Source organism: Capsicum annuum, chromosome 1, assembly GCF_002878395.1.
Source record: "Capsicum annuum cultivar UCD-10X-F1 chromosome 1, UCD10Xv1.1, whole genome shotgun sequence".
Lineage (NCBI taxonomy): Eukaryota > Viridiplantae > Streptophyta > Magnoliopsida > Solanales > Solanaceae > Capsicum > Capsicum annuum.
In genome coordinates, this window is record NC_061111.1 from 146,260,202 (window position 1) to 146,273,689 (window position 13,488).

Consider the following 13,488-nt stretch of genomic DNA (forward strand, 5'->3'; position numbering starts at 1 on the left):
CTTCTCAGTGCTCGAGACGCCTCTCACCACCTCAACCAAAACCTCCCAAAAGTCCTTCTTCTTCTCCTCGCCCAAGCCTGCTTGCAGAGCATACACACTAATAACATTCACCGTAGATCCTCCAATGACCAACTTAATAGACATTAACCTATCACTGGTCCTCTTAACCTCTATCACCTGTCCCTTAAGTTCTCCATTTACTAAGATACCTACTTTAAAAAAAATTAAAAATATTTTTCACAAAGTTTTTAATTTGAGATATCTATCAGTCTAATGTTAAATAAATTAAATTAAACTGAATAAATTAAAATGAGTTGAGCTAATAATAGAAAAATCAGTAGCCCGCTCACCAGACAGATGATCTCATGAATTAATTTATCACCCCCCGATCTTACCAAATGAACATTCTAGTGACTAAGGGATCGTTTGGTACGAGGGATAAGAGATAACTAGTTTGGGGATTAAATTTAAGATTATTTCACATTTGATTTGGATAAAATTCATAGGATAGCTTATCTTGAGATTAGTTATTTCAGAATTGTAGTGTTGTCTTTTGTCCTTTCTTGAGGATAGGATAACTAATCTCGAGATAGCTAATCCTTGGATTAATAATTTTAAAATAACTTATTTTTTTGTCAAACGGCCCCGAAGACTTTATGTTTGTAATTAATGGAGGTCTAAATCTAAATGACTCAAACTTTAGGCCATTAAGTATATTTATTTTCATCAAGATTTAAACACTTGATTGATTTGAATGGTCTTTACCATTAAGATTTTAGAACAATGTCTTAACACCATTTAGAGATATTCTTGTATGGATAATATCTAACACCACTTTATCCACAATCATAAGTCACAACCATTACCACCGTTAACCACCAACCACCACCGTCGCTACTAACAACTTATGTCAGCCACTATTTTACGTACCACTTCTATCATTATAATTATATCCATTACCATCACCATCACCATCATCGCCACCTCCACCACCATTATCGACTACTACCACCATTGCAATCAATTACTAATACTAACCAACTCCACAGTCACAACTAGCACACCCATCAACTATCATCGATACACCATTAATCACCATACCTTCTTCCCACCAGCACCTCCACCGTTATCATCCACTATCACCAGAACGGTCAATCACTACTATGAATCATATCCACCATCACAACTAGCATCATCTCCTATTATCACACATTCTTCAGTTACCATCGTCAACTAGTAACATTAACCGACTTCTCCCTCACAATCACCACCCACACTACCTGTCACCACCATCATGAGAATCACTACATTATCAATCACCTTTACCATCACAACTATCACTGCTAATATTATTAATCACTAACACCGATCATTACTACCACCACCAATGTCACCATTACAAATCATTTCCACTTGAATTGTATTTTTATTATATTTATAAATAGATAAATTATGCATATTCAGGTGCTGAAAAATATACAGTCTTAATCATTCAATTTTAAATCTAGAAACAATATTTAAATCATTCAGATGTGCATTCAAATTCAAACGTCTTCATCTTAATAAAAACAAACACAACCTAACTATATGCGTTTCACTTAATCAATCTCTAAATGGGTCACGTATGAAAGAGAATGATAAGAAGAAATGGTAGTTGTTGCTTTTGTTGGGTTGAATTTTAGGTCCAAGCCTTCTTATTTTGATTTAAAAATAAGAAAAAAAAATAATTAAATTTGACCCAAAGACCAAACTCTTGTTCATATTGCAATAATCTTGAATGGCCAAGTCATACTAAGAATTACCCAAGAAAGATTATTAAATATTTTCTACTTTTAATTGCCAAAATTCTCATGTGGAATGAAAAGCAAGTATAATTAAAAAGGGTTGCTCCTTATTATCCTCACATAAACAAAGGAAAACTTATGTAGATGGGTTTTGTAATGCAAGATTATGGGAAATAGTACTGTAAAGTACTCCTATAAGTATAAATACATCGCATATGAAAAAGATGAGTTATTAGCCGCGAATTTTCGATTTGAAAGTTATAGATAATTAAATTAAAGCTACTAAATTCGATCTAATTCACATTCAAGTAGGTTATAGGTATCTCCTTTGAGTTTTGCCTTTGAAATGTTTTATGTGGCTTTTGATGCTTAATGTTCTATAGATGGGTCATATAGTGAGCTGTGACCATTTATGTCAAGTGGTTAGCTCTTTATAATTTTAATTACATGTGGTTTAGTAGTGTTAAGCCACTTACGCTACTCGACTCAATATTTTTAGTTATCAATCTTAATAATTAATGAGCCAACTTTTGACATCAATTCCTTCTTATAATATGTAGTTTTGGACCAATACCTTCCAACTTCCAAGGACAACTATGGTACACATATATAGCTTAGTCAATGAGGAAATACACTTATTGCTAGTTAAAGTATTCCAGAATTATTCGAAATAAAACAGTTTTAATTTTTGTTACATTTTTATTGAAAAAATATCCTCCTTTGTATACTAGTGTTATTCAAAAGAATCAAATAAAAGATATAAAATTTTATAATTTAATTAATTTAAGGTATTTATTAAAATTAATATTGGTCATCAATTTAATTGAGCCACCCCTTTGTGGCATCAAAAAAAAAAAAAAGATGAATTAGCCAATTTATAAGACTAAGTAGAAGCTAAACACACGAAAGTAAACGATCCTTAAATTTCAGATGAATAGACTTCATTAATTTATTTATTTTTATGCGGTGTTCGGTAACTATATGAGAGCCCGATTAAATATGAATTGTTGGATAGATTTTTCTAAACAAACGAACAAGAAACGAAAGATGAAATATAAATCATGGACCAACTAAGCTTTCTCACGTCAGAGACTCAACCCTAAGATCTCCGATTAAAAATAAAATACTAGTACTTACCACTCCGCTGTAACCCTTGTTGGTTGCATTAATTGATTTTATCCAAATACTGGCACATCTTTTGTCGTGTTGTTGGTTTGGGATACATTAATATTGCCAACAAGAGTTGTTCTCACTATTTTTGCCTATTTTTGCTTTATAGGAAAAAAAGGGAAGCTGGTTTGAAATGATTTAGTTAATGCTCAATATTTATTTTACTAAAATATAAATTATGAAGGAGATGGTCAACTAAGCTAAAAGTCAACTATACAACCAAACATCCTATTTCTAATTTTGAAGAAAAGGGTTGACATTTTTTAAAAAAATATACGTAAAGTTAATTAATCATAAACATGCTCTAAGTAGACTATGTAATTTGTCTAAACATGACAAAGACAAATAGTTTATCTCAAGTCCAAGCAATGAGTATTTTAAAACAGTAATTAAATGCTAAACTGGTAAAGGTATTATGAACATCAAGAAGTCAATTAACAATGAAAAGATTAGGATGTTGATCCTTAATTAGTTCCTTAAATTATTCGGGTTTGACTGACTAAATACACAATTTAAGACGTCAACTTATACATTACATCTCCGTGATTGTGTAATTTGAAGTTGTAAAAGTTTGAAATTAGAATAATATTAATCGTCTTGAAACGTGAAAATGAAAAAAATGCCAATTACATCTTTGATTGTTTAATTTGACTAATGAAAGTTTCAAAATAAAATTTTATCAAACATTTTGATTCGTCTTAAAATGAGAAGAATAATTTCAACAACATATTTGATGTAATCTTATAAATGTGATTTAAGAAAGGTACAGTATATGTAGATCTTCTACCTCAATGGAGATAGAAACGTTGTTTTCTATAGATCGTCTACTTAATGAAAAAGTATATCAAAATAATTTGGAAAAAGAAATAATAAAAGTGAAGAAATCGCGATAAAATATTAAGGATAACATGACAAAACATTCTGAAAAATAGGAACAATAACATATAACATTATTATAATTGTAAGTACAAGAAACACCAAATAGTACCAACAATAAAAGGACAAGCAACTACAAGAGTAATACTACGAGTGCTAGAATGAAAGAATAACTAAATAAGTACTGATAAATGTTCGACTACCTACTAACATGTGCTATCCTAATCCGTATTCTCTATAGCTTCTGATCTAAGGACATGTTCTCAATAAGTTGAAGCTGCGTTATGTCCTATTTAATCTCCTCCCTCAAATAATTCTTCGGTCTACCTCTAACCATTCACAACCAATCAATCTAACACCTCAACACTGGGACATTCATATATTTTCTCTTCACATGTCCAAACCATCTCAAACTCACGCCGCGCTCTTGTCCTCCACAGAGATCACTGAATATTAGAGTTCTTCACTGACCAACACGCCTGATCTAACCATCACTTTTTATATAGAACTTATCTTTAAAATTTAGTGACATTTTTTTTTACGCACACGTAATTTCAAAAGCAAACCTCCGTTTCATGCATGCATCAATATAATACCAAGTAATTAATTAGTTGGTAAAAAAAGCATAGTCTAAACAGTATTCAACATTTCAAATACTGAACTTCACTATCTGGGCATCAACATATACAAATATTGATTAATTTCATCTGTAATAATTGAAATATCAATTAGAAGAAAATTACGTACAAATCTTTAACTTTCAAAAATATTATTAGGCGAATTTCACATTTAAACACAATTCAACATAGTCTTCGACACGAAGGTTTAGCTTTATAAAATTCCCAAAAAAAGATATAGCATAAAAATTGTTCACTTTTTAGAACTTTTGCCTTTTCCCAATACTTTTTGGTATCGACATAATCTTGTTTCCTTTTTTTAATTTCTTTTTAAGTTACACGGATTAACTTTAATTTTCCATTCCAAGAAAGTTCGCAGATAAGTACTAAGAAAAAAGTCATCAATTATGGGAAGTCAAAATTTTGAAAATTCTCCCTATTTTGACCAAAGGGATATTTTATTTTTATTTTTATAATATGATCGAAAACATGTGATCTATTTTTTTAAAAAAAGTTAATTTGTTTGTCTACCTGGTTTTGGCAAATCCAGGTACTCTGCTGATTTGTTTGGTAAGCTGTTTCTGAGTCAACACTTGTTTTGTAGCTATTTAATGGGAAAACAAGAAAATTATCTTTTCTGTTCAACAACAAACTTTGGCCCCCTTAATAACTATATTTAATAATTGCTTGGCTAGAACAATAAGTGAATAAAATGAAATATTTCTTTACAAGGATCATCATAGAGTTTTCACTTTTGGCATCTTTTTCTTTTTCTATTTTCTATTGGAAAAACTCAATCTACAAACGTAATTGAGATTGAAGATAGGATAGTATGTATATAAACACGTAAGATTTCAATGTAATTACATCTATTTATATAATGATGTTTAACTGGATATGTAAACTTTCTTTTTCAAATAAATAAATATATTTATGATGTAAAATAAATTATAGATATTTATATAATCAATGATTTCATCAAAAATAAATAAAATAATTTAATTTTTTTTTTTATAAACATAAAAACATGATATACTTTTTTGACACGTTTCCTTTCAATTAAGATAAAATTAAAAAAATTGTAAGTAAAATTACATATAAATATAAATATATAATTTTTTTTATACATACATCACAAAAAAAAAAAAAAACATGTTAAATAAATCCAAGTGAGAGGATTAACTCCTTTATTTATTTTTATTTCTACCATTATTTTGCTTTTCTAATAAAATCAAACTCACAATCTCATAGTTAGAGGTAAAAAATATTTTATCATCTAAGCAATTCTTCTTATCGAGAGGAGGAGAGGATTAGCTATTTTTTTCACTCCTACCATCTTTTCGTTTCTTTCATGACTCGAACTCACAATCTCAATATTAGAGGAATAACTATTTTACTATTTATACAATTCCACTTATTGAGAGATACGGTGAGGATTAACTTTTACTTCTCGAAAAACACTAATTATTTGTCTCATTACTGAGTAAGCTTAGATTAAATTTAAAGTTAAGTAAATAATTACTACAATTAACTACAAGTTTTTCTAATGATAATATCACATGTTGCCTCTTCTCTTCCTCAAAGAACGCTCCCAAATCTCCATTTTACGTTTCTATTTAAACCCAAAACACAAGACAACAAAACAACACAGCTAATCTCACTTTATCCTTAAGCTAAGGTAAGTGATAACCCTTCACTTAACTCATTATTAAATCAAACATTACAGTAAAATTAAATTACTAAACAAATCAAAAACCATTCACACCCTTTAACACAAAAAAACAAAAAAGGGTAAAAATGGAATATCGACCAAGGGCATTTTCGTCATTATACCACCACCAATCACAATCATTTCCGCTCGATAAATTGCTCTCTCAATTAAGCCCACCCAAAAAAAATGCTTGCTAGCTCATACACCATTTTCCTCCCTCTCCTTCGGCTTTTGTAGCGAATTCTTTAGTATTTTTTCTTAATTATGTTTAGTTCAGAGCCAATTTCGAGAGAAATGGACAAGTTAAATAGCTTCTTGTTTTCCGTTGGTGGTGCTTCGAGCTTCAAGAATGGTGAAGGGATTGAAGCAGACTACTTACGGAGCAAAGAGATGATGAGTAGTGCATATTTTCAGCAACAACAGTCAGCGTATCATCAGCAGAATAATAGTAATAATTGTAATAGTAGTAATAATAATTCCGGTGGGTTAACGAGCTACAGGTCAGCACCGAGTTCGTTTTTCGCCGGAATTCTCGACGGAGAAGGGAATGATTCCGGTGAGAATTTTGTTACTCATGATGGGTCATCGAGTTCTGATTCGGATTCTATGTTTACGGCTCTGTTGAACAACAGTGATAATGGTGCTACTGGGGATCTGAAGAATCAGCTGCAGTTTGGTTCTTGTATGAAGCAGGAGATTGCTGAGGAATTTGGGAATGAAAATAGATATGAGAATGGTGGAGTTACATATGGTGTAGGTGTGCAAATGCAAAGTGGAGGGAATTCTAATCTCATTAGACAAAGCAGTTCACCAGCTGGATTCTTTAATGGTATGCTGGATTTTGCTCTTTAATAACTTCTGTTTGTTAAGTTTATGAAAAGAATTTAGCTTAATCTTGATGTTTAAGTGCTTAATTGGTTTTTCCTGGTTATGAAATTGATTGGCTTTTGCCTTTGAGTAGTTTGATTGGCTTAAACTTTTGTTTACCAGTAGTAGGTTATGTGACTTTTGTACTTGGGGGAGTTGGCTAATTGTTATTTTTTAGGATCTCAATCATTTAGGTAAAAGAAGAGGAAACTTTTGGTCTATGTTGCTCGGACTTGTTAAAAATGTTGGTGGGTGGTGTTGGATTCTTCAAAAAAGTAGTGTTTTTTCGGAAAATCTAACATGGGTGCAGCATCGAAAGTGAAGAGTCTGGGCAATTTAGCTTTTGGTTGATTTGGGAGTAGACTGGAGATTCAATCTTTTTATCATTCTTTTGGATTAGAAATGTACGGAATGATGGATTTGCTTGCTACTTTGATATAGTTTTTGATGTAGTAGTAGTAATCAAGAATGTGGGGATTTTGTTGCTTATGTACAGGATTTATGAGAGAAGTTGGGAATTTTGGAGCAAGTGTAGGGACTAACAAGGAAGCAAGTACATCAGCTAATGCTTTCAGCAATCATATAAGTTACTCATCTGCCCAATCATCTAGCTCAAACTTCATGCCTAGCATTGCTGAGGATGAATCTTGGAACGACTCTCCGTTCAATTCTCTAAAGAGAAATAGAGATGGTGATATGAAAATGTTTTCTACTAATAATTTCAATGGAATGACTAATCAGGTAGCTATTCTATTTTCTGTCCTTTTGATCTTTCTGTTGATCTTGTCGTTTTTGTTCTTGTTACTAATTGATGTTCGTTTTGTTTGTCAGAGTGATGAATCAAGAAACTACAACTCTTCTGGTTTAGCTCACCATTTAAGCTTGCCTAAGACATCTTCTGAGATGGCTGCCATAGAAAAATACCTGCAGTTTCAACAAGATTCAGTCCCTTGCAAAATCCGTGCCAAAAGAGGCTGCGCTACGCACCCGCGAAGTATTGCAGAGAGGGTAAAATTCCGTCCTGTTTACCTAGTTTTCCAATCAATCAAGTTTATACTTGAAGTGCACACTATGATAAAACTTGTTATTAGTGTTAAGTTGAAGCAAAGTTCTCATTTTCTTGTTGACAATTTGTAGATGAGACGGACCCGGATTAGCGAAAGGATGAAAAAACTGCAAGATCTTTTCCCAAATATGGACAAGGTAAATTCTTGCGACTCTAGTGTTCATAGAAATTTATTGTATCAATCTATTTTTTTCTACAATAAGGTAGGAGGAACTCACATGTTTCCTTGTCTTAATGAAATGGCAGCAAACAAACACAGCTGATATGTTAGATTTGGCAGTTGATTACATTAAAGACCTTCAGAAACAAGTCCAGGTAATAACCAAGAAAAGAAAAAAAAAGTCTTTTTTCCTCCATCAAGGACTCACATGAATCAATCTCTCACCAACATTTATTATATCTGCTCACCAAATTTGCACTTATTTAATGCAGACACTGACCGATAAAAAGGCGAAATGCTCGTGTACAAGTAAGCAGCTGGAATATTCAACATGAATTTGGTTTCTGTACAGATAGTACTAGGTGAAGTTAGATGGGAAAGGGGGAAGAGAGTAAAATTACTTTCATTCTACCCTAATATGCTGGAAATATGGTTTACTTATTTCATTAGCAATAAGGCAAGTGTAGTTTTCAATTGTATTATTGAGTTTGAGTAGACCTAATAACAGTCTAGTGTTCAGTCCAGATGTATAGAGCACATGCTTATTGTATTATGCAATGTTGTTTATTGGAATTTGACTATGGTGTTAGTTGAGAGATCTAACAAGCTTGAGATTAGGATCTTGAATATGGATTACCTCCTGTTTCTGTAATGGCCCCCTGTAAGCACTCTAGCTCTAAGTTGCCGCGCCCGTGTCGGATCCTTCAAAGATACATTATTTTTTAAGGATTCGACATGCACCCGTAGACATTTTTGAAGAGTCCGAGCAACTTAGCTCTAGCTCAAGGATCTTGGATGTAGAAAATGTTACTAGCTCTAATTCTAAATACTAGTCGTTTTAGCAAACCGAATTTGTTTAGATTAGACTACAGAAACTTTGAAAGACAGATAATATCGATTGAAAAGAGTACATTGGCAATTGTTCTGTTAGAATGGCTCAAAAATCACAAGTTCTAATCGTGCAAACAATATTTTGTCAAAATGCAAAGATAAAATTACGTATAAAATGTATAATAGATTCAATATAATCTGACCCTTTTCTAAGTCTTGCGTAGAGCTTAGTGAATCGTATTGTCGTTTTTGTTTTTTTGTTTTTTATTTAAGCAACCCCATTCGCATTTGCATGGGCCCCATAATTGCACCCCTTCTCTATATACACATAGAAACACTCTAGCGGGGTCATGCACTATGCAAATAAGCATTGTATTTCCACTGTTTGAGTGGGAACATGAATCTTTTCTTTGTTGTTTGGGTGTTTGTGGGATGGAGGATGATGTTGCTTGGTGGAATATGCTGGGGTGGTAGTTATTGATATGATTACATAACTTGGTTGGTATGATATTTCTATAGAAGTAGATAAAGTTTTCAATTGTACATGCATATGTCTATCCTTCTTGAAAATTTTGTGGACTACTCTTTCCTTGGATACAAGGAGTGCAGCTACTTTCTTAAGAGAGCACTCAATGAGTCAAGAAGCATCATTAAAGATGAGATTTCACATCAAAAACACCTTCTTTCTGCATTTTTATGTTACCAACTGATCAAGATATAGGGCAGCTCGATGCACTAGAGCTACTTTCATTATACGTAGGGTTCGAAAGGGTCAGACCATGAGGGTGTATTGTATGCAGCCCCACCTTACCAATTGATCAAGATAGATAATAAAATTCACACAATATAAAATTTTAATTAGTTGAAGCAATTAAGAAATAGTAAAACTTTCAAGATGAGCTAAATGACTTTTGTGATGGCCGGAACAAAGTTAAATGACTTTTGTGAAATGAATGAAAGAAAAATGAATTTTGTGTAATAGACACTGTAGACATCTAAAATTTGTGGGCTCTTCAAGAAGAATTCAAATTTTGTTGGAGTTCTAGGAGGCTGCTTTACCCTAAATCCCGTCTATTTAAAGGGTAACATATTTCCTATTACATGCATCTTGAATATTCCATAAATTCATGGATATTTGTAAAAAGATCGGATCTCCAGTAACCCACAAATTCACGGGATCAACGATCTGAAAAGTCCCAATAAATTCATGTGCATTTGTAGACATCTAAAATTTGCGTCTTCAAGAAGAATCCAAATTCTATTAGAGTTCTAGGAGGCTACTTTACCCGAAATTTTGCCTATTTAAAGGGTAACATATTCTCTGAAATAGGCATCTTGAATATCTCATAAACTGAAGGGTATTCGTAAAAAGATCGGGATCTTCAATATCCCACAAAATCATGGGATATTCATAAAGAAATCATCCTATGTTCGAGAAACGGAGAAAATCGAGAGAAGAATCAAGACAGCAGGAATAGATTTGTACCCACCTTGTTTATCAATAAAATTATTGTTTCTTCATATTTTTAGAATCAAGGGATGAATAGATTTGTACCCACCTCGTTTACCAATAAAATTGTTGTTTCTTCATATTTTTATTTGTGGTTGAAGTTTATTTTCCATGAATTAAATTATGTTGGAAACAAATTGGCACGCCTAGTGGGACCAAATCTATCCTTCATCTCTTCTTTCATAAATCAGATCTGCAAATCTGTAGAGGCCACATAAAGATGAAAACTCTATTGGTACTTCAAGACTCGTCATCAAATCTACACTTCAACAAGCCTTGAAGTAGGGGGCATTTGTAGACAAAATTTGTGGGACTCTTTGAGAAGAATCCAAATTCTATTGGAGTTCTAGGAGGCTGCTTTACCCTAAATCCCGTCTATTTAAAGGGTAACACGTTCCCTGAAACAAACATCTTGAATATCCCATAAATCCCATCTATTTAAAGGGTAACATATTTTCTGAAATAGACATCTTGAATATCCCATAAACTGATGGGTATTCGCAAAAAGATCGGGATCTCGAATATCCCACAAAATCATGGGATATTCATAAAGAGATCATACTATGTTCGAGAAATACGCTACTAATAGCCCTCGTATTACGGAGAAAATTGAGAGAAGAATCAAGGGAGGAACAGATTTGTAACCACATCGTTTATCAATAAAATTGTTGTTTCTTCATATTTTTATTTGTGGTTGAAGTTTATTTTCCATGAATTTAATTATGTTGAAAACAGAGACTAAGTTAAGTGATCATGATGAAATTTACTCGTAGTAATATCTTTTATTTGTCGACTTCTCAAAATTCATTTATTTTTCAAAATGGAATTAGATTCAATTGAGCTACTTTTTGTACTTTCCAACGAAAATAAAGTTTTTCAAAGTTCAAAATAAGCAGCCAAGGTGAAGCTAATTATTAATCAACCATCCCACATTACACGGATCTTTCATTTCATCCATAAATTTGCCACATTTAATCAATTTCCATAGCGAAACTTAGCTAGCTTTAACCATCATGTGATTAGAAGATAAAGAGTCTCTATTACGACTTCGACTGAACTCAATAGCTTTGGGTTAAATCTTGTATGTCTATGTCTTAAAAATACAATAAATATATATAAACTTCAAAGTTCAATATTCATAAGCTTTAAATTCTGACTTTGCCCTCGACGAAACTAAGAGAGGGAGATCTAGCTAGATCTCAAATGATGATAGCAAAATTAACTAACTAGTTAATGATAATTAGGTCATGGATTGACTTATAACAAAACTAATTATCATTAGTAGCTTCCTTCCATGTCGGCCTTTCACAATCACATTGATGTTTTGAAGGCTACTAATTAATATACTATTACTTATTTTAAACAAAAAATCACTCCACATTGATGACAAAATTGGACCAAAGAGAGAACGTGTTTGAGAGTATATGTGGGGTTCAAGGAAAGCTCCTAATTTGGTTTCAAATTCTTATCCACACAATACACATAATAGTGGATAAGATTATTATTAGCAAAACAAGAAAAAGGAAAGTATATTAACACTTTCCTTTAATGGTAAGAAAGATTCTTAGCCTTGATTATAATTCACTCCAACCGATCATTAAAAAGAAATTACAAAGTTCACTATGTTTTTCTTTTTAAAAAAATAAAATAAAAATGAAAATATTATGAAAAAAAATATTAGACCACGGTTTAAAATTTTATAAATTATTATAAATACTAGACCATGATATAAATTTGTGTCTAGCATTATCTTAAAAAGTAATTTCTCAAGGATTATATTTACACAATTTTTAAAAGTAAAAACAAAATTTAAATATTGACCTAAAAGAACATTTGCATAAATTAATCGAATCCAACAGCTTCGACGTAAATTTATATATTTTTTAATCAAATTCATTTAATATATATAGTTATTTTGTCCATGAATCTAATAGATTTCCTTTCAAAAATGATAAAACTCAAAATCCTAATTCGTATCTTATGACATTTTCTTTATTCAACTTATCACTAGTGTAAAATATTTGGAATCTAAACTAATTTACCCTTTTAATTACATTTGTTATCATACTGCTTATTTAATTTATGATTAAACTCTATAAATATCCTTCCGAAATAAGTTCTACTATAACGATATGATTTTTTTAATAGCCTTCTTATAAGGATATCAAGAATAAATTAAAATCATGGCTCGATTTTTTTTTTAACCTCTCCCCATGAACTTCCACTTTTTTCATTCATTGGTGGCTCGATTTTGCAATCTTAAAATTGAAAGTGAAAGATATTTACCATCCAATCAATCCCTCTTATCGACTCGATTTTGGTTGATTTGCACAACAAAGTTTATGCGTGTGTCGCATTTTTTTAAAATACTTTTGACATAGTTTGACATTATTATTGACATAGATTAGTACTAATTAATTCAAGATTAGTACAGTTGACTAATTCCTTTCTTTTCTTTTTTGTGAAGGAAAACTTTTCAAATAAAAAATGACTTTAATTAAATTACTTATTTATTATTAGTTCGGTGAAGCTTGTCCACACTGTTCAGGACACAACCCATCCACACGCATATGCTGTTGCTGACTCACTACCAATAGAAACAAATCTATTTTTCTCTCAACTTATATTTGGGAATTGAGTTTAAGTATCTCTCTCTATATATACTTATTTTGGAACCCAGAACAACCCGCAGCCGGTACAATCTTTGTCATCGCTTCTGCTTTTCAGGTGAGCATTCTGTGATGAGCACTTTGTGTGCACTGGGTAAATCTCTCACTGTATAATAGTTTGCAAATCATACGGGAAATGTAAATTGTACTAGGTAAGCCCTGTGTGACAGATTCGATTCAAAAGACATTGAGGGGATCAAATTCAGATCATCCATGTGGATAACCAG

General features: G+C 31.9%; 1 protein-coding gene across 1 annotated transcript; it reads left to right on the plus strand.

The window, feature by feature from the left end:
- Positions 1-6,091: 6,091 nt before the first annotated feature.
- LOC107838913 (transcription factor bHLH130) lies at positions 6,092-8,854 on the plus strand. The gene is made up of 6 exons (XM_016682189.2): positions 6,092-6,987; positions 7,522-7,766; positions 7,857-8,033; positions 8,163-8,228; positions 8,338-8,406; positions 8,524-8,854. Exons 1-6 carry the CDS (start codon positions 6,423-6,425, stop codon positions 8,584-8,586), a joined length of 1,185 nt encoding a protein of 394 aa, XP_016537675.1. The 5' UTR covers positions 6,092-6,422; the 3' UTR covers positions 8,587-8,854.
- Positions 8,855-13,488: the final 4,634 nt, after the last annotated feature.

Bases quoted from the DNA above. Each gene is read 5' to 3' on its own strand.
- LOC107838913 (XM_016682189.2), top strand. From the start codon at position 6,423: ATGTTTAGTTCAGAGCCAATTTCGAGAGAAATGGACAAGTTAAATAGC. The intron at 6,988-7,521 runs GTATGCTGGATT...GCTTATGTACAG, and splicing joins ACCAGCTGGATTCTTTAATG to GATTTATGAGAGAAGTTGGG. The intron at 8,034-8,162 runs GTAAAATTCCGT...GACAATTTGTAG, and splicing joins CGCGAAGTATTGCAGAGAGG to ATGAGACGGACCCGGATTAG.